Source organism: Schistocerca americana, chromosome 4 (genome assembly GCF_021461395.2).
Source record: "Schistocerca americana isolate TAMUIC-IGC-003095 chromosome 4, iqSchAmer2.1, whole genome shotgun sequence".
Classification (NCBI taxonomy): Eukaryota; Metazoa; Arthropoda; class Insecta; order Orthoptera; family Acrididae; genus Schistocerca; species Schistocerca americana.
The window spans coordinates 381,807,578-381,830,799 of NC_060122.1; the positions used below are offsets into that span (position 1 = coordinate 381,807,578).

The 23,222-nt window shown below is 39.4% G+C and overlaps 1 protein-coding gene across 4 annotated transcripts in view; it reads right to left on the reverse strand.

The window, feature by feature from the left end:
- The window catches only part of LOC124612366 (glutamyl aminopeptidase-like), a 294,609-nt gene that overhangs the window by 138,656 nt on the left and 132,731 nt on the right, over nt 1-23,222 (reverse strand). For 3 of the 4 annotated variants that reach the window (XM_047140527.1, XM_047140529.1, XM_047140530.1), the window contains one exon: nt 10,683-10,903. In XM_047140527.1, the coding sequence (XP_046996483.1) occupies nt 10,683-10,903 (221 nt within the window). The remainder of the gene's footprint in view (nt 1-10,682; nt 10,904-23,222) is intronic. The other variant, XM_047140528.1, reaches the window with a different exon arrangement.

Here is a 23,222-nt window from a genome sequence, read left to right on the forward strand (position 1 = left end):
AATAATTATGTTCTGGGCATATTCAACATTCAGAGTCTTAACAGGCATGATACTTTTACTAGGGCTAGTAAAACCTTTATTCTACACACACATACAAAGAGCAGCTTTTCATGCAAATTTTGTTTGTTGCAGATAGCCCTTCTCTCAGTTCAGGAAAAAAAGGTCTCTATAATGAGCAGACTCATGCCATGAGAAAAATTTGTAATATGCTGTCAGGTCATAAGTAGGAAATGAGAAGGAAACCTACTTGTCTCTGGGAGTTAACTCAAAGGCCTAACATTGGAAGTTCCCATTACTCGGTTTAATCCTACTCTACACCAGCCCATTTGGAGTCTTTCCTTCTCATCCCATCAAGCATGTCTTCCCCCAGCCCAGGGGTCTGGGCAACTTCTCTTCATTCTCCCCATTTCCTAAACCTCAACCCTCTTCCTTCCTCTTCAAGAGCCACTGGCTCCAAAAGATTGCATTTAAATACTCTTATGTGTGCGTTCTCCTGCTGCTATTAGCGAGTACATCTTTTATGCACCCAATTACATTAAATTTTCAAAAACTGATTATTTTAATTGATAATAGTGTTAAGAGTATCATGTAAGAGGAAATGGGAGCTGCACTATAATATGATGAACAATCACAGCCCAGTTACAGAATTTCTCTACAGAAAGTACTGAAGAACGTAGACAGAAAGGCAAAAGCCACGCATTACATAGGAAGGATAGAGGGGTCTTGGAATAAAATTAGATATGTTGTCAGAGATGAAACAAGCATCAAACCAGAAGTTGGGTTATTAACATATTACATTGCACAACATGGTATGGATCTGAATGCTTACACTTCATCAGTTCGTGATAGAGATCAGAACAAGTCATTAACATAAGCAGCTGTGGTTATCTAGATGGTAATCAATTTAAATAATTACAGTGATCATGACTGCTCAATAAGATTATATCTTCTCATGTACAGTATTAAATATTTACTGAAGGAGAATGAAACAGTTAGTTATCCACTACAAATGTTATCAGTAGTTGGGAAGGTAAATCAAAACTTTATTGGGCACAAGCAAGTGCACAGAACTTTTACTATCTGGTGTTTATAGACACTTTTGTACCAAACAGGTACAGAAAACTGAATAAGTTATTAAATCAGTGAAGCATTAAGACCCACATGTATATGAAGATATTTCACAAACACACCTACAAATATCAGTCATCTTTCAGATGCACACAGTTCCCAAACTGACTAAAATGCTTGTTAATAAAACCACTTTACAATTAGAGAGAAAGAATAAATTGTACCATTTTCTCTGAATTGCAGATATAGGTATTGTCCTTGTGACACATCCTTCCATCTCAAACAATCTTCCTAGCTTCAATCTCTGCTAGCCCCTGCCCCAGGATCCTAACTTCACTCACCCTTCACACACACCATCCTCTCTGCAGTCTCCCTCTTCCTCCACTCTATCTCCACCTCCCAATCCATTCCGCCACATCACTGTGTGTTACAGCGTAAAGTCAAGTGCTGGAATGGCAGTCTGAAACGATAGAGCAGAGAGGCCTGTGAAGAAGACATCAGCCAACTGCAAGCTGACCGACCCCTCTCCATGAAGACAACGCAACAAAAGCGACATCTAGGAGAAGATGATGATTATGATGTTTGGTTTGTGGGGCACTCAACTGCACGGTCATAAGCACCCGTACGAAGTCCCAATTTTTACACAGTCCATTTCCTTTTCACAATCCAATCTAGTCACTGTCACAAATGATGATGAAATGATGAGGACAACATAAAAACCTGGCTCCCGGCCAGAAAAAAAGCCCCCAACCTGGCCGGGAATTGAACCTGAGACCCTGTGATCCAGTCTGGCGAAGAGGACATAGACGCTGCGTCGACTGGTTGCGGCCCAGTTCTGCAGAAGTGTCAAGACCGGCAACCTGGATAGAAGCATCCACCGTATTACTTTGCTTGTATTGAAATTGTTATACTGAAGGACACTGATTATGTTGCATGTTGCCCTTTGCTTGCGTTACATCTATGTATTTCCTAAAATTAAGTATTGTCATTGACTCATTTCAGAATAAAACTCTTTAATATGATTTGCTCGAATTGTTGTCTAGCGATATGAGAAAGCATGTTTCCTAGACACCCCATATTTGATGAGTAGGCGGGATACAACAGGTGCACATGCCTTTGTACTCTACAGCTTTGAAGAATTCCTCTGAAAGCTAGCAACATTCTCAGTGCTTATCGATGGGTCAGTTCCTCAACTATTCAGTCACTTGTTGCCTTAACTACTCAAAACAATCAACACTGACAGATTACAATGTAATGCTTTTCAATAGTGTACACAGTAATGTCCAAATACTTTTGCTGCATTCCCACAACAACACACTGATGGCTGTCTATAAGAAATCATGTCAAGTTAAAGCAGTCATGTTATGACAACGTGCTGGAAAATAGTTCTGAATAACCTATCAGTGAAATAGTTTCTTGATAGGATGAAGAGAGAGATTTCTAGGAGTCATATGAATTGTTCTACTCAACACGAACTGTTGTAGTGATTCACATAGGTAATCTCGATCATTGTCCTTACAACTCTGACCTACTGCCAGTGCATCATCTTCAAGTTACTGAAGAAGGCAGTTTGCAACTGTTCCATTATTCAGTGTATCAACATCAAGTTTTCAGATTTCTGCTGTTTCGAAAGTGATGTCCTGGTGTGTCCGTGAAGTTAATATTTGACTAAGCTCGGTGATAAAACTGAAAGGTAGAGGTAGTGTGTAAAGGTCCTGACCACAGTGAATCAATTCAACTGCATATGCAATAAATTATATCTGTGGGAGCTTCTGGTACTTGACTGAAATTCAGTACTTGAAGTTTTTAGTAATAACTACTAGAGACAAGATAAGGTACTGAACAAAGAGAAACTGTGAGAACACAGAGACTTAAAACCTAGAATTAACATGAGACATGTAACACAGAAAAAAAGTAATAGAAGGAAGATGGCACAACTGTAAGTGTGGAAAGGATGTCATAAGTTATAGAACTGTTCCAACAATATATTGTATATCTAAATAGTTCAACAGAAACTTTTGCATTGCCTGCCTACCTGTTAATTTGAAAAAGCATAGATACAATGTGAGCAGGGTATGAAAAAAATCTGTGGGAAATACATAAATAAATACTGTGCAATAGAAACAAAATTAAGCCAGCCTGTTCAAAAATCAACACCTGTGAAATCAACTGCTTGGTAAAATTCAATATAATGTGGTTCTATCCTGTGAGTTGTAACATTCTTGCATCTTCTTTGGTATGCTGTCCACAAGGTAGTGGAGACATTGCTGCTCAAGTCTATGCTATTCTTTGAATGTCGTTCCCCTGAGACCACCCAGTGTGTGACAGTTTCAACTGTCCAAAGCATGCCTGATCACGTTCCTGTCAACTGACAATGCAGGTCATTCCATTCATTTGACACCTACCTCCTGGAGGAAGTATTTTACAAGGTGGGTGTGGTGTGTTAATGCATTATTGCCTTGAAGGATGAACCCCTGCCAAGAAGTATACAGTAATGTTGCACAATAGACTGTAGGATCTTGTCTCAATACTGCAAAGCCCTCAAATCACACTTGAGAGAGATGAGGAATTGGCAGACTTGGGATGTGCATTAGTATTTGGCCATCTTTACACTATTCTATGACAATCAACAAGCATCAGACACACCCTGCACTCTTCATTGAAGAGAATATGATGCTATTAATCCAGGCTCTATTACTTGTGTTCCGTAACTCACCTTCATGCATCATCGTGGTGAGGTGGGGGTCGTACTTTTGTTTGTGATGGATGCCCAGAAGTCAAAGAGATCACTTGGAAAGGGTTGTATACTGCTTGGGTTGACACATCCCTACTAGTTGCTGCCAAAATGGCAGGTGCAGTTCTGTTATATTCCATAATTTGTAAATAGTTGTCATCAGCTGATGTTCTTGGCCGAAGGTGACCCTTGCTGATAATCTTCCTTTGCATAAAGTGACAGTATGTGCACAGCTAAGCTTGCAACAGTACTCTGATAAGAAGAAAGTGCAAAACAGGATTGCTGAAGTGAGTTCAGTTAGCACTCTTTGAGTGATCTAGAGCACAGCAGCATGCATTATTCTAAAAAAAATGTTCACGACTATAACTGTAACTCTGCCTAGGTTCAAATTACGTGTAAATATACATTTTATTAAGATGAAACATTGCCAATTGTTGGACATCCTCACTCGTGTCTTGCTTGCGAAGGGGACTGTACAAGGGGTGTTCGATAAGTAATGCAAAATTTCTTTCCTTGGCCAACTTTGGTTGAAAAAATGTGGAATATGTTGTGGGGCATTATGGAATACTCCTGCTTCATCCTCTATAATTTCATTAAGTTCAGATATGTGGTGTCACTATGTGTGGCCTTCAAATTGGGATTTGTAACAAAGGTGCATTCCAAAGCACAGAGCTGTCATTGGGCTTCTTTTGGCAAAAAAAACTAGAGCACACAGATATTCATAGATGCCTGCAGAATGTCTACATAGATCTGGCAGTGAAGAAAAGTACGGTGAATCATTTGGCGAGTAATCCGATCACTGCAGTAAAGTCACACAAACCTCACTGATCTCCCTTGTGCCAGCTGGCCACACACGGCAGTGACTCCTGCAATGCTGGAACGTACAGACACTCTCATTTGATGTGATCAACAAATCACAATGAAACACCTCACTACCCAAATGGACATCTCTGTTGGCAATGCTGACACACTCGTCCACCAGTTAGGGTATTTAAAGGTGTGTGCCCACTGAGTTCTTCACCACCTAGCAGAAGACCATAATGAGCAACAAAGGACCATCTGTGCAAAATAACTTGTGTGTTAAGAGGCTGATGAAGAAATTTTTTTTGCCAAACATTGTTACAGGTGATGAAACATGGGTTCATTACTTTGAACTGGAAACAAAATGATGATCCATGGAGTGGTGCCACACTACTTTTCGTCTGAAGGGAAAGGTCAAAGTTGCATGAAGGGGTTATTCTGTTTGATGTTCTGCCTGATAGTGCAATGACCAATTCTGAAGTGTATTGCACTACACTCACAAAACTGAAGAAATGATTTCAGCAAGTTTGCCGCAGCAACAGTGCAAATGAAATTCTCTTTCTTGATGTCAATACAAGACCTCACACAATTCTGTGCATCTGAGAGCAGCTCACAAAATTTCACTGGACTATTCTTCCTCATCCACCATACAGCCCAGTTTCGCACCTTCCAACTTCCGTCTGTTTGGCACAATGAAGGATACACTCCACAAGGAACAATATGTAGATGATGGGGAGGTTATCAATGCAGCAAGACTTTGGCTCTGACATTGACCAGTAGAGCAGTACCACACAGGCATACAGGGCCTCCCAGAAAGGTGGCCTAAAGCAGTCACCATGAATGGAGATTATGCTGAAAAATAGGGTTTTGTAGTCAACAGAGAGCAAAATAACATGGTGTATTGTAATCCTGAATAAAACCAGCCTGCTTTCAGAAAAAAAAAATGTGTTGCATTAGTTACTGAATGCCCCTTGTGTATACATGTTTCACTTTAATCTTGCCAAAGAGGGAAATTCCCCTTGGCACTGATGTTGTAAATAAAGAAAATGGGAGATCATAAACAGTGACAATCCTGACAATCTAGTCTACTGGCAAGGCATAATTTTTCAAATGGCCAATAACACAAACCATAAACAGCTGCGAGGCAGGAGGAAATGAGGGAAATGGCTGCTTTATCAATTCCCTCACCTGTCACAGGCATTCTTCTGGCCAGCCTACTGTACACAAGCTGCTGCAACCTGTTTGTTTGGAGACACAGTGCATCCTACTGCATGCAGGTTTACTTTTTCTTCTGTTACATAGCTAGCTGTCTGTCACAATTTCCAATGGTCGAAATACACTGCTCAAAACAATTAGAGGGACAATAATTTGATCGAGTGTGCCATAAACACAGGCCATGATTAAGATACATACTACTGCTCTTAGTCTTCTGACATGTTTTATTAATGCGAACAAACCTCTAGATTACATTTGAAAGCAGTGACTTAGCAGCAGTATTCAACTGTATCATGTTATATCTAAGAGTGAAGTGGATGTGCAGTGTCTCACACTGCAATCTAGTGAGGCAGAAAGTGTTCAAGTAATGTCATTACTGCAGGAAGGATGAACTATTCGTGCAGTGTCTATAGGTCTTGAAGTGGTTTCACCTATTGTTGGAACTGCTTTGAAATCATTTTGTGAAACTAGTACATAGGAGATGAGTAAGAAAAATAATGAGACTCATTTTTTATCCGCGAAAGTTTCTATTTTTTTGAAACAACAATATGGTTACCTTCAAAGTAGTCCCCTTAGGCAATTATACACTAGCGGAGTCATTGATCCAGGCTTGAGAGTAGCACTGAAAGGCTTCGACCGACAGGCGCTCTAACATGTCATTCACATTCTCTTCAGTGTTCTCCAGAATCCTAAATTATGTCCTTCTAAAACACATCTCAATTTTGGCAAAAGAAAAAAACCACAAGGGCTCAGATCAAGGGAATTGGGGGATTGGGGGGGGGGGGGAGGGGGGGGGGGAGGCTGTGTAACAACAGGAATGCTGTTTTGAGATAAAAAATTCTGTGATGGAAGTGGCCGAGTGATGTGGGGTGTTGTCATGATGGAGCATCCAACTTGTCAGCAATGTCCGGTCTTGCTCGATTCATCCTTTTCCTGAGCATTTAAAAAAACGAGCCGCAAATCATCCTTATTGTTAAACGTCGGTCTGATCTCAAGAGTATGCACACATTTGACACTCATCTGTTTTTGAAGCTGAAGGTTCATGTTCATTGTGTTCTTGGCCTTCCAAAAATGATTTGTCCAAGCAAAAAAACTTGTCCTCTTGAGAAGGAATGTTCCCCCACTGGCCTGTTTCAACTTTTCAAAGGTCACAATCACAGATTTCCCAAGTTTAACACATTAACTTGATCGCATAATGTTGCTCTAAATTCCACTCTTCCATTTTTGTAACACACAATAAAAACACAGCTTCACTGATGACACTCAAAAATCATTTGATGGCTGTATGGAGCTGAAACTCTGACTGAGCATCTGCGATGAACACACTGGTCTACAAAAGCAGAACAACACAGCACTGCCAGATCTCCTGCAGTCTCATTATTTTTCTTATACACAAGGGAGCCAGGGCAAAGGAGAAAACAAAAAATTGGCCAGAGATGACTGATATGTGGTTAATTATTCTCTCTACCAGCACACAAAATGGTATAAGAGCAACGACTGGTTCAGTGTCAATGACCAAACAACACGCAACAGACTATGAGAGGAAGGTTTAAGACCAAGAAGAACTCATCATGGCCCTCGATTAACTGCTTGGAACATGAGAGACTGACTTTTATTTGCTGAGGAACAAAGACCCTGGGAGTTGTATCACTGGTGGGATGTATTGTTTATAGATGAGTCCCATTTCTATCTAACACAGTGCAATGGACGTTCACATGTATAATGTCATTGTGGTAAATGTTATAAGGAAGCAGCAGTCCGGGAAATGGACAGATCTGGATGTGGCACAGTAATGGTGTGTGGTGGCATCACAACTAATGGTCAACTGGACTTCCAGATACTCAGACATTCAATTATTAGATAGGCCTCCTCTGAGTCCTGACCTCAGTCCTATTCAGTTTATATGTGATATGCTGGAAAGACAACTTTGGGCCCATCTTGCAGCATTTCAGACTCTTGTAACAGCTTGCAGAGGTCCTTATTAAGGAATGGGAAAAAAATTGCACTAGAAAATATTTGCAGATCCATCAGGAATATGCCTCAAAGATATGTGGCAGTAACGGAGAGCCTTCCGGATACTGAAATGTTTCTTTTTGTGCCCTTATGTGCCTGAAGTGGAGGAGTTCTGACTTTGCTTTATGACATTGTGTTGAATTTATGGCAACAGCACCAACATTTGTGATGAGAAGATTAGATTAGCAATGTAGGAAAAAACAGATTGCTACTTACCATAAAGAAGACGCGTCAATTTGCAGACATGTACGATTAAGAGGTACTCTCACTTGTAGCTTTTGGCCACAGCCTTCATAAGTAAACACACACACACACACACACACACACACACACACACACACACACACACACACACAGAGTGTGCGCCCGCCAACTCCAGCATCTCGGCTGGAACACATCATCATGTGGGATGGAAGCAGCAATCTGGAAAGGGTGGAGAGGGTGTGTGTGTGTGTGTGTGTGTGTGTGTGTGTGTGTGTGTGTGTGTGTGTGTGTGTGTGTTTTTTTAAAAAAGGCTGCGGCTGAAAGCTACATGAGTGTGTTTTAATCGTGCCTGTCTGCAACTTGACATGTCTTCTTTATGGTAATAAGCACTCTATTTTTTCCTACATTGTTGATATTCCTACCTGGAGTTTCTATTTTTTGGAGATTAGATTAGATGTATTTTTCATTCGAAATGATCCATGGTGAGGATATCCCTGGGGATGTGCAACATAGTAGAAAACAAGAGTACACAAATAATATTTACATAATAAGAAGAGATACGCTAATGAATCTTCCACAGACTTCAAATGAAATTGACTTCACAGATGAGGTAAAAAAAGGTAAATAAATAAATAATATTTAACAGCATTTATTTACAATGATCACATTACTGCACAAAATTTGTACAGAATTCAGATTGTATGCAATATTTGCATTATGTGATATTATTAATAACATATATGTATCAATCGATCCTGCTTAGAAATTCATCAATGGTGTAGAAAGAGCTGGCCATCAGTAAATCCTTTGACTCTCCTGAAACTAAACTTTATTATTAATTGAACTTTTTATGGTTGCTGGCAGGCATGTTCTGAAAACGGGTATTGCTGAACACTGGTCATCTTTCTGGACCAAAGTGACTTTAAATCTTTGTGTAAGTTATTTCTAGTACTGAATCCATGCACTGAGGTGTTGGTCTGAAAAATATATTTTTTTTATTGACAAATATCATTAAGGAATAAATATATTGGGAAGCAGTAGTATCTCCAGTTTCTTAAACAGCCCTCTGCAGGATGTTCTTGAGTTCACATCACAGATAATTCATATTGCACATTTTTGGGGCAAAAAAACTTTAGCTTGGCTTGATGAGTTAACCCAGAAAAATAGACTCGTGTGACATTAAGGAATGAAAGTCAGCATAGTATGCTAGCTTTTTAATTTTGTATCATCTAAGTCTGACAACAGTCACATAGCAAATACAGATTTGTTTAGGACTTCAGCAGTTTTGCAGTATGCAACTCCCAGTAAAATTTATTATCCAGCTGTAATCCCAAGAATTTAACAGTGTCAAATTCTTGTATCTAGTTGTCACCATATTTTAGGGATTTCTTTCAAGTTCTGTATTGCATATGTCATATTTTTTCAAAGTTTAGTGACACAATCAACTAGGAACCATTTATTAATGTCCTTAAACATTTCATTAGCTGACCTTCCCAAGGCTATACTTGATATAATATTTATTGCAATATTTGTATCATCTGCTAACAAACCAAACTTGGCATCTGGTAATGTTACTGATAAAAGGTCACTGATATACACAAGCAAAAGTAAGAGCCTTAAGTTGGAACCTTGGGGAACACCACATGTTACTTGTTCCCAGTTGGATAATACCTGATAGCTTAATAATGTCTCTTTCCTATTGATATTCTTTGTTTTCTGTCAGAGATATACGATTTGGACCATTATGCAGCATTTCCTGTAACATCATCATACTCTAATTTACTTAAAAGGATATTGTGTATGGGGGGGGGGTGTTCTGATGAAGGCTTGTTTGGCAGAAAGCTTTGACAGTCTTTTGTTGTGCCTATCTGCAACTTAGTATCTCCACTATATGGTGAGTAGCAACTATCCTTCTCATAATATTGCCAAATTCAGTGTAATCTGGATTTAGTTTCAGGGGAAAACAGTTTTCAAATAAGTTAAAAAGATTACTTTGAGCAGTTAGCATTGGGAAAGAGGCTTTCAATTAAAAACACACACACACACACACACACACACACACACACACACACACACACACACAATGCAAGCCCTGATGACAGTTCAACAACTGTTTTTAGTAGTTTATAAATAAATCAGGAAGTCTAAATAACACCACAGAAATCTGTAATACAGATGTATCTTGCACAGCTCCATCATGGAAAGACACACATCAATGATACAGTAAACTAGCATAATAGCAGGAAAACTGATATTATTAACAGAAAAGTGATCAAAAAGCTGCTGAAACATGCAAGAGTTACTATATATATGTTACGAGGTTGCGACTATATGCTTGACAGAATCATAATCAATTATGCACACAATGTAAAAAGTGAATGCATAATTTAGCGTAAACTATTGAGCCTGGAGAAAGATGGTAGTGGGTGGAAATATAGAGAAACATAAAGTGTGTGAACCGAAAAAGGCACTAGTGTATCAATTTTAGATATATATTATACTGATCTGATAAAGCTAAAGGATTACATAACGAATACAATCAATACTATTCACTACAATTACTCTTAAATGTAGAAATCTGATGAAATTAGTATGTTTAATAAATATGGTGGTAACAGTTTTAGTTTGTTGGGAATGATGTACTTGCTTTCTCTCGCCATCCTTGGTGACATAGCTGCTGAGGTAGAAACCTTCAAGCTCACGAGAAAGACGTGATGTGAACCTGAGGCTGAGTGTATAATTAATTTTTTTTCGGAACTTGTCCCTGGCTTCAAGGTATATTTGCTGACCGGCTGGATACTCCAGCAGACGGGAAATTGCCATACGATGGTTACGTCCACTGGAGTGAATGCTCTGTAACACAATCAGCTGGTGCACAAAGCACCATAATACTCTGTAGTAGCAGGGCAAAAGATTTTACTGAAGTTGAAGCAGAAAATAATTTAACTCTATTAGAAGTCATGATGCTGTCTACTATTTTAAGTGGAAAATATAACAGGCAGTAGAATATGGAAGTCAACATACACATACAGCAGTCATAACAAATACACAAAATATGCAACCAAAAGACACCTGCTGGCAAATATATTCATCTGCATATGCATTTGAAGTAGCAGTGACATCAATGTTAAAAATAAATGTTACTGTAAAATACTTCTTTTTCATTTTGGAGGCAGACAAAACAGATTGCATAAATACTACTACAATGCTGTACAAATTAACACTGTCCTCACATTGTTGTTGTGGTCTTCAGTCCAGAGACTTGTTTAATGCAGTTCTCCATGCTACTCTATCCTGTGCAAACCTCTTCATCTCCAAATAACTGCTAAAAATTACATCCTTCTGAATCTGCTTAGCGTATTCACCTTTTGGTCTCCCTCTATGATTTTTACTCTTCACGCTTCCCTCCAGTACTAAATTGGTGATCCCTTGATGCCTCTGAACATGTCCTATCAACTGATCCCTTCTTCTAGTCAAGTTGTGCCACAAATTCCTCTTCACCCAAGTTCTCTTCAGTACCTCCTCATTAGTTACGTAATCTACCCATCTAATCCTCAGCATTCTTCTGTAGCACAATATTTTGGAAACTTCTATTCTCCTCTTGTCTAAACTGTTTATTGTCTGTGTTTCACTTCCATACTTGGCTACACTCCATACAAATACCTTCAGAAAAGACTTACAGACACTTAAACCTAGACTCAATGTTAATAAATTTCTTTTTGTCAGAAATGCTTTCCTTGCCATAGCCAGTCTACTTTTTATATTCTCTCTACTCTGATCATCATCAGTTGTTGTGCTCCCCAAATAACAAAACTTAATTACTACTTTACATGTCTCATTTCCTAATCTAATACGCTCAGTATCATCTGATTTAATTTGACTACATTCCATTATCCTTGATTTGCTTTTATTGATGTTTACCTAATATCCTCCTTTCAAGTCATTATCCATTCTGTTCAGCTGCCCTATCAGGTCCTTTACTGCCTCGGCAAACCTCAAAGTTTTTATTTCTTCTTTATGGATTTTAATTCCTACTCCAAATTTTTCTTTGTTTCCTTTACTGTTTGTTCAACATACAGATTGAATAACATTGGGGATAGGCTACAACCCTGTCTCACTCCCTTCTCAACCACAGATTCCCTTTCATGTCCCTCAACTCTTATGACTGTCATTTGGTTTCAATACAAAACCTTTTACTCCCTGTATTTTACCCCAGCCACTTTCAGAATCTGAAAGAGAGTATTCCAGTCAACACTGTCAAAAGCTTTCTCTAAGTCTACAAATGATAGAAACATAGGTTTGCCTTTACTTAACCTATCTTCTAAGTTAAGTTGTAGGGTCACTACTGCCTGGCGTGTTCCAGAATTTCTATGGATTTCATACTGATCTTCCTCGAGGTCGGCTTCTACCAATTTTTCCATTTGTCCGTAAAGAATTCGTGTTAGTATTTTGCAATCATCACTTACTAAACTGATAGTTTGGTAATTTTTACACCTGTCAAAACCTGCTTTTTTGTGATGGGAATTACTGTATTATTCTTAAAGTCTGAGGGTATTTTGCCTGTCTCATACATCTTGCTCACCAGATGGGAGAGTTCTGTCATGGCTGGCTTTCCCAAGGCTATCAGTAGTTCAAATGGAATGCTGTCAACTCCTTTTTTTTTACTTTGGTCTTTCAGTGCTCTGTCAAATTCTTCACGCAGCACCTTATCTCCCGTTTCATCTTCATCTACGTCCTCTTCAATCTCCACAATATTGCCCTCCAGTACATCATCCTTGTATAAACCCTCTATACTCCTCCCACCTTTTTGCTTTCCCATTTTTTCTGGTTTTCCATCTGAGCTCTTGATATTCATACAGGTGGTTCTCCTTTCTTCAAAGGTCTCTTTAATTTCCTGTAGGTAGTATCTATCTTACCCCTAGTGATATATGCTTCTACATCCTCACATTTGTCCTCTAGCCATCCCTGCTTAGCCATTTTACATTTCCTGTCGATCTGATTTTTGAGATGTTTGTATTCCTTTTCGCTTGCTGCATTTACTGCATTTTTATATTTTCTCCTTTTACCAATTAAATTAAATTACCCAAGGAGTTTTACTAGCCCTCTTCTTTTTACCTACTTGATCCTCTTCTGCCTTTACTATTTCATCTGCCAAAGCTACCCATTCTTCTTCTACTGTATTTCTTTCCCCCATTCTTCTCAATTGTTCCCTAATACTCAGTCTCAAACTCAAAACAGCCTCTGGTTCTTTCAGTTTATCCAGGTCCCATCATCTTAAATTCCAACCTTTTTGCAGTTTCTTCAGTTTCAATAAACAATTCATAATTGCAGTCAGAGTCCACACCTGCCTCTAAAAATGTCTTACAGTTTAAAACCTGGTTCCTAAACTTCTGTCTTGCCACTATACAATCTTAAACCTTCCAGTGTCTCCAGGCCTCTCCCATGTAAACAATCTTCTTTCGTGATTCATAAACCAAGTGTTAGCTATGATTTAGTTATGATAAAGTTATTCTCTGTGTAAAATTCTACCAGGCTGCTTCCCCTTTCGTTCCTTACCCCCAATTCCCACTTCGTATTCACCTACTACTTTTCCTTCTCTTCTTTTTCCTACAATTGTATTCCAGGCCCACATTACTACTAAATTTTTGTCTCCCTTAACTATCTGAATAATTTCTTTTATCACATCATACATTTCTTCACTCTCTTCATCATATGCGGAACTAGTTGGCATATGAACTTGTACTACTGTGGTAGGTGAGGGCTTCATGTCTATCTTTGCTACAATAATGGGTTCACTATGCTGTTCATAGCAGCTTATCCATGTTCCCATTTTTTATTCAGTATTAAACCCACTCCTGCATTACCATTATATGATTTTGTATTTATAACCCTGTATTCACCTGACCAGAAGTCTTGTTCCTCCTGCCACTGAACTTCACTAATTGGCACTATATCTAACTTTAATGTATCTATTTTGCCTTTTTAAATTTTCTAACCTACTGCCTGATTAAGGGATCTGACATTCCACACTCCAATCCACAGAATGCCAGTTTTGTTGCTCCTGATAACGACACCCTCCTGAGTAGTTCCCATCTGGAGATCCAAATGGGGGACTATTTTTCCCACAGAATATTTTACCCAAGAGGATACCATCATCATTTGACCATACAGTAAAGCTGCAAACCCTCAGGAAAAATTACAGCTGTAGTTCCTCCTTGCATTCAGCTGTTCACAGTACCAGCACAGCAAGGCCGATTTGGTTGATGTCACAAGGCCAGATCAGTCAATCATCCAAACTGTTGCCCCTGCAACTACTGAAATGGCTGCTGCCACCCTTCAAGAACGACATGTTTGTCTGTCCTCTCAACAGATACCTATGTTGCAGTTCTACCAACTGTATGGCTATCTGTATCGCTGAAGCACACAAGCCTCCCCACCAACGGCAAGGTCCATGGCTCATGGGGGGAGGGGGGTCCTCACATTATCTACACCAACAATATGAATGTGATTACAGTATTTCCTAAATTCTCCCATTGTTCACCGAGTTTTAATTAAACAAATATTGCTTTTATCAGTGCAATTTCAAATTTCCTCTCTCTTATGAAACAAAGAAACTAGCAGCTGACTATATGGTCTTTCGTTACACTCATTTAGCTTCTCTGTCACTACATTAGTAATGCTATTGACCTTGAGTATTACTCCAGCAGAGACTACACAATATTTACTTTTAACTTGGTTTTAAAGCTTATATAAAACTAACAGCAATTTTTAATGGAAAGGGGTAAAGGTAATGGCTCACCATACAGTTGAGGCATTGAGCTATCAACAAGCACATCAATACAGAGCTTGAATATGCAACCCCTCCCCCTCCGAACACACTAATAACTCGGCATCTCATTTATACAGTGACTTGTTACTTATATTCCTTCCACAGAGAATGGTTTGGAACAGCTCTCCGTATAGTCTATCAAGTGCAAGTATTTTCATCTCTGCATTGCTACTACAATCTATGTCCACAATAACATACTTATTGTATTCAAGCATTTGGCATTTGACCAATTTTTACCCCCCCCCCCCCCCCCAAATCAACACTCACTCTCTCTCTCTCTCTCTCTCTCTCTCTCTCTCTCTCTCTCTCTCTCTCTCTCACACACACACACACACACACACACACACAAAATAATTTTTCTCCCACTCCCCTCTTATGGTAGGGTTTTTAAATACTTTTTCCCTTATCAGATTCAGCAGTTCTGTATTAGTTACCTGGTTTACTCATCTAATTTTCAACATTCTTCTGTAACTCTACATTTCAAGAGCTTTTCTTCTTGTACATACTTATTGTACACACTCCACTTCCATAGAAGGCATGTAGAGAATGGACATTTGAAGCTGACTGCAGAATGATTTTACTGTCACTCATACACTCCACATCAGGACCATGAAGATAAGAGAAATTGGGGCTTGTATGCTGGTATATAGACTGTCATTTTCCCCCACTATTTGCAAATGGAACAGGAAATGAAACAACTAATAGAGGTACAGAGTACCCTCCACCATGTTCCACACAGTGGCTTGTGGTGTATGCATATAGATTTAGATGATGTAGAAAGCTACACTCTAGGCATACACTTACAGAAAAGGCTAGCTAACATTTGTATTTGGCGTTTTCTTTTTTGTAAACACTTCTTGCTATTGCCAGTGCCCATTTCATGTCCTTTTTACTTCTGATACTATCAGTTACTTTGCTATCCAAACAGCAAAGCTTATATATTACTTGTAAAGTCTTCTTTCCTATTTCAGTTCCTCTAGCATCACCTGATAGAATTAAATTACACTCAGTTAACTTCATTTTACTTTTGTTAATGTCTGTCCTACCACCCCTTTTCAAGGCATTATTCAAACCATTCAACTGATCTTTCAAGTCCTTTGTCATCTCTGATAGAATTACAATGTTATCTGTAAAACCTTAATGTTTTCATTTCATCATGCAGAACTGTTATTCCTTTCCCAAATTTCTCTTGTTTCCTATACCACCTGCTCTATATACAGATTCAATAAAATGGGGGATAAGCTGCAACCCTTTCTCACTCCTCTTTTAGCTATTTCCTCCATTTCATGTCCAGCTCTTACAGCTGCCACCTGGTATTTGTGCAAGTTGTAGATAATGTTCCATACTCTGTATCTTATCTCTGATAACTTCAGAATTTCAAAGTGGATTCCAGATAACATTGTCAAAGTTTTTTTTTAAATGTAAAAATGCTGTAAATGTGAGTTTTTCTTTCTTTAGTCTATATTTTAAGATTAGTCATAGGGTAAAAATTGCAAAATTCTACCAGGTGGCTCCTCCTGTCATCCCCCCCCCCCCCCTTCCAAGTCACTGCTCCACTGTTTTCCTTCTCTTTCTTTTCCTTCCATCAAATTCCAGTTCCACATCATATTTTTTCATCTCCCTTAATAGACTGAATAATTTATTTTATCCCATCCGCATTGTTTCACTCTCTCCATCCAAATGAACACCTATCGTTAACATGGTTTATTTATGCTGCTGCTGACATGACTGTAATAGTTTGGTGCAAGCGGGCTAAAAGTTTCCGATTTTTGATGATTGAGAATCAGGATGGGAATACTAGTGAGAGAAGCATGTGGAAAAGTGGAAAGGGTACCTTCTAAACCTACTACTACAGCTGCCAGTTTCACTGCTCCCTGGTGTACTATTGTGGATCAGGGCTTTGTGGCTGTCATGGCTATGATAATCCTTTCACTATGTTATTCATAGTAGTTTCCCTAGATTCGTATTTTCTTGCTAACAGTTACACACAGTCCTGCGTTATTTCTATTTGATTCTACGAGGATGGTTTGATGAGTCTGGTAAATTTCCATGAAAGAATGGAACATTTTTGTTGTGCCTTCATGGTTGGTAAGCTCGATTATTGCAAGGATCTTATAAAGAATTTCAACAATGCACAGCATACAGTTCATTGTTGACAGCCATGTGTATTGGTCAATGTGTCAACTGCAATTAAAAAATGGAGAAAATTATTTTTGTGCTATTATTAAACATTTTCATTTGAAGGGTTGGACTGCTGCACAAATCAAAACAGAGTTGGATGAAACTTCCTCGCAGATTAAAACTGTGTGCCGGACCAAGACTCGAACTTGGGACCTTTGCCTTTTGCGGGCAAGTGCTCTACTGACTGAGCTACCCAAGTACGACTCAAGCCCCGTCCTCACAGCTTTAATTCTGCCAGTACCTTGTCTCCTACCTTCCAAACTTCACAGAAGCTCTCCTGCGAACCTTGCAGAAGGAGAGCTTCTGTGAAGTTTGGAAGGTAGGAGACAAGGTACTGGCGGAATTAAAGCTGTGAGGACGGGGCGTGAGTCGTGCTTGGGTAGCTCAGTCGGTAGAGCACTTACCCACGAAAGGCAAAGGTCCCGAGTTCGAGTCTCAGTCCGGCACACAGTTTTAATCTACCAGGAAGTTTCATATCAGCGCACACTCCACTGTAGAGTGAAAATTTCATTCTAGAGAATTGGATGAAGTTCATGTGGATTCTGCACCACCATTGAAGACCACTTACTCTTGGATTAATGAATTTAAATATGGTTGGACAAGCACTGAAAATGAAGTGATCTCTAGCCATCCAAGTGAGGTCACCACAAAGGAAATCATTGACAAAATCCGTGATATAGTAAGTCACCCCAACTGAGTGAGTGCATTATATCCTGCATGGAAGATTGGCTATGAAGAAGCCGTGTGCAAGGTAAGTGCAGCAATTGCTCCCAGTTGACCAAATGCATATCAAGCACAACATTTCAACACAATGTCTAGCAATGTTTACCTGCAAGATTTTTTGTTCTGATTTGTGACTTTAATGAAACCTGCATCTGTAATTACACACCACAGTCAAAACGGCAGAAAAACAGTGAACAAATGCTGGTGAAAGTGCACTGAAGAAGGTGAAGACAATTCTGTCAGCTGGTATGATGATGACTGCCAAGGAATAATACTCATAGACTACTTGGAAACAGGTAGAACCATAATTGGACCCCATTACTCAATTGTTGGAGTGTTTGTATCTTGCGTTGGATGAACGAAGACAAAGGTTGACATACAAAAAAGTGCTCTTTCACCAGGTTAATGAATCATCCCACACACCATTGATAACAAAGGCAAAAGTGCATGAATTGTGCTTCAAATTGATTCCTCGTCCACCCTATTCACCATACTTAGGCTCAAGTGACTTCTTCCTGTTTCTTAACTTAAAAGTTTGTTTTCTGGGAAGAAATTTTCACCAAATGAAAAAGCGACAGTTGCAGTCAAAGAGCATCTTGTAAAGTTTGACAGAATCCATTTATCTGATGGGACGATAAAGCGGGAGGATCAGTGGACCAGGTTTACTATGTCGAGAAGTATTGTGAGTTGTTTATGAAACAAACATTTTTCTTACTTTTTTTTATCAGACTTATCTCATACATTAATAATTCTGTATTCACCTGTCCACAAATCCTGCTCCTCTTGCCACTACACTTTACTAATTCGCACTATATTTAACTTCAACTTATTCTGTTTTCAAATTCTACAATTTGTCAAATACTTAAGGGAGCTAATATTCTACTAACTGTTCTGGAACACCATATATGTTTTTTGATTGAAGACATCCCCCTGAGTAGTCATCAGCCATGCCTCACTGCCTGGTAGCCATACCATAAGGATGGAGATGCCAGACTAACACTGGATCCTGAAGATGGGTGTCAAATCACTTCCGTGCCTGCAAGGGAAATAGTCTAGATGATTTAATTATCTGGCTTTGTAATATAAGTAAACATAGCCATGACTTTTTGTTACTACAGTGCAACTGAAAGCAAGGGAAACTACAGACTTTATATTCCCCTGAGAGATGTTATTTTGTGTTTTATGTGCATTTTTCTGAGATATCCCATTTTAATTACTTGAACATGCTCGCAGAGGCTCCAATTAACTGTCTATGTTAGATATAAAGACTTTAAAATAATTGCACTGTAACTGTATTCAGCAGTAAATAGAAGCCTTTTATACTATAGTCCGATTCACAAATGATGACAGCCAAGGTTGACACTCAGCATGTCTAGCTATTTTCGATTGTCCACGGAACCACGAGTCCGGCTGGAAGGCGGTTGCTACTGCTGCTGCCGCCAGCTGCAATGACAACTTCCAAAACTACAATGATGGGGAGTGGAGGCTGCCACCACCCTGCAGGCCTGCTGGAGGTTCGATATACCTGACCTGGACTCCGTCCATAATCTGCCTTCAAGTGGGTCTGCACTGCTGCTGCTCATCCCATTCCTGTGGCAGATGTTGATGCTGCTGGCTCCTGTCTCCTAAGCAGGGGCCCGAGGGCCAACCACTGTGAGGCACTGAACACTTCAGGTGGACCTGGTTCAAGATTCCTGAATGCAAATCTTCGATGTCAACAAGAGCACTTTACAGATCAGTACTTAGAGGTGGAGGCTGCCAGAATCCACAGGTCGATGACTGCCTTGTCACATAGCAGCTGCCACCTAATGCTTCGCTGTGCTGATGATACTGCAAGATGAGGTCAAGCCAGCCCTCTGCTACTGACAAGGCACTATTCCACCATGCTGGTTGTGGTGCAGTGCTTTGCAGGACAATCCTGTATTACTGCCAAATAAATGTGTTATTGTTAGCTAGCATCAAAGATAGAATTCTGAGAACATATGTTTGGAGCACAGCATTGTATGGTAGTGAAACATGGACTGTGCGCAAAATGGAAAAGAAGAGAATCAAAGCAGTTGAGACGTGGTGCTACAGAAGAATGTTGAAGATTAGATGGACTGATATGGTAAGGAATGAAGTAGTTTTCTGCAGAATCAGCAATGAAAGGAACATATGGAAAACATTGACAAGAAGAAGGGACATGATGGTAGGACATCTGCTAAGACATCAGAGAATAACTTCCATGGTACTAGAAGGAACTGTAGAGGGTAAAAATTGTAGAGGAAGACAGAGATTGGAAAAAATCCGGCAAATAATGGAGGCTATAGATTGCAAGGGCTACTCTGAGATGAAGAGGTTGGCGCAGAAGAGGACTTCATGGTGGGCCACATCAAACCAGTGAGAAGACTGATGACTCTGAATAAATAAATAAAATAAGGTACCATAAGAGCCTCAAAACATTAAAATGTTTGATGAACTGGCTAATGGTCTAATACAGCACTATTGGAAGTGGGACAGCATGAGGTTCTCATGGGAGAAACTCAATGGACTATTGCAGAAATATAGTTGATCAATAGAATCCTTCTCTGAAAGGATTAGGAAACTGAACTAGCAAATGTATGACCAACGTAGAATGCAGAGGCTGAGAGAGTGATTCTGCATGAGGCAGAGAACAGGGCTCTTCATGTGATTCTAAAGAGTTATTTCTGCTTATATGTCACGGAGGTTCAGAATGGAGAACCCAAGTGACTTAGACTTATCTGCTGCCATTAGGATTGATGAGCAATTGGAGGAGACTGATATTACAATAGGAATACACAGTGATCATGGTGTTTTCTCTTCTAAAGTGAAGTGTTTTAGATGTGGGCACATGGCAGAACATTGATTTCTGGTGGACACAGAAGCTCACATGTCGGTAGTCAGTCTGGATCTCTTGGGCAGAAAGAGAAAATGTTCACCATGGTATAGGTTATGCAGAGTAGGTGATAATGATGTGAAGTCATTGGAAACAACACTGTTCAGTTTCCACGAACAAGTAGAAGTATTGCAGTGTGTTGGTAATGTAAACCGTGTGATTGTGGGACTCAACTTTCTTGTTAAACAACGTGCAAAAATTGACCTTTCACAGTGTACAATTGAATTTGGTGAGACATTGTTTCCACCAGGTGTAACGGTGGTGAGTGTTACACTGTCACATCATTCGTCAATCATGAAGGTGGTACCAATAAACTGTGGACACTGACACCTAAGAACAGTTCGCATGATACAGTACTGCAGGGTACAAGTAAGTTGATCTAGGCGAGCATAGGTATGGACCTACTTAAGGATTTATTATATATTGTAGAGCCACTGTAAACTAACAACAAACTGGGTAAGTCACACTGTTTTGTACACAGAAGTATTGTATGTGTCAGTGATGTGGATGGAGATTTTTACAGTTCTGGTAAAACTTGATAATTTTGGCAAGGATGAACTGAGTCTGCCAAAAGCTTTACTAATGGCTGAATTGGATGTTCTAGAGGGAGATGATATAGACAGGTCAAGTGAGGACCTCTGCTGCAAGCAAACTGTCATTTAATATCAATTACATGAGCAAAGGAAATATTTACAGGGAAATGATAGAGGAGCAGTGGAAGCTTTGTTATTGCAGTTCACAGATTTGTTTACTCCGTATGGTCTGTTACCAGCAACGTCACTCACTCAACATGAAATACCAACAGGGAGTAATGCTCCAGTGTACAAGAACACATATTGAGTTTTGAATGGAAGAATTTTTTTGACTAGCAGCTAGCCGACAGTATCATCGAGTATAGTGATGGTCCCTGGGAGACATGGGTAATTTTGATCCCAAAAGAGTCACCAGATGGCACGAAAAAAAATACAGATTTTGTTGTAACTACCGCTACCTCAATGCACAAATGCTCTCCAATGCATAGCTGATCCCAAACATTACAGAGACTCTCGACAACTTGGGTCAGCATAACTTTCTCCACAATGGATTTAAAGAGAGGATATCATCAGATAGCAGAGGTACCAGAGGATTGACCAAAGACAGCTTTTTCCATCTCAGGAGGTCACTTCTGAAATTGTTTAATGCCATTCAGGCTCAAGGATGCACCCATCATCTTTCAGAGATTATTGGATGTTGTACTTAGGGGATTGAAACTGGAGCAATGATCTACTTTGATGACATAATAGTGTTTTCAAAAGAACTGTACGACAGTTGGAGGAGGTATTTAAAAGGCTGAGAACAGCACTAAACATTGATAAATGTCATTTTGCAGCAATGGACGTAAATTATTTTCAGCATACAATCAGCGAAAAAGAGAGAGAACAGATTCATGCTCGGTCTCACCAGTTTGCCACTGAGCACAGTTAAACAGTTGCAAAGTTTCATCAGTTTCTGTAATCATCATCATCATCATCATCATCATCATCAATTCATATAGGTCTTTGCTTAAATTGACAGACCTTTGAACCTTTTTTATGGAAAGAAGCAAAGCTTAGGTGGCCTCCTGAATGTCAGATGGTGTTCAATACTTTAAAGCAAGTGCAAGTAATACAGATTCTGGATGTGTCCTAGGACAGAATGTAGACAGTAAAGAGTACTCTGTAACGTACACATCCCAACAGTTGAACAAAGTAGAGCAAACTTATTCCATGACAGAGAAGGAGATGCTGGCAGTAATCTGTGGTACTGAGTACTTCTGCTGTTATTTATATGGCCAAACATTTAAGTTAGTGACGGACCACACAGCTCTCAAGCGGTTATTAGGTTTGAAGGACTCTTACAGCAGATTAACAATGTGGGCACTCCATCTAAGTGCCCAGGAAAAAGGTATGCTAATGCCAATAGTTTGAGTAGAAAAATTGCAGTTCTACCAACACTGGGCAGGAGAGCTGCTGAATGGCGAAAGACTCGAACTGCTGATGCAACTGATAGGTGAACTGCCAAAAAATTCTGGTGGAGGATTAGAAAACAAGATATCAAGCAAATATGTCAGGAACTGTGTACCTTATGTGCATCAAGCTGACTGTAGCCACCAACCTATTCCATTACGTTGTCACTGGAAGAACCTAAATCTTTCAAAATGTTTGGATTCAATATTTTAGGCCAATTTAATGGAACACCAGCAGGAAATAAATACATATTGAATATAATTGACCATTTCTCATGTTGTGTAGTAATGATTGCATTTCCTGGCCAAAAATCTAGTACAATTGCTAAACTGTGAGTAAATAATTGTTTGCTCACCTTTGGCTTTCTGGACACGTCAGTTACAGAGCATGTCCTATCTTATGAAGCAATTGCATCAATTGCTCTGAATCCACAAGCTGCGAACAAGTGCCTTCCATCCTCCAGCCAATGGGAGAACAGTGTGTGTTCATCACATGATTTTGAAGGTACTGAGCTGTTACATTAACAGTAATCATGAAATCTGGGATGTATACTCAAATTTTGTGACCACCACA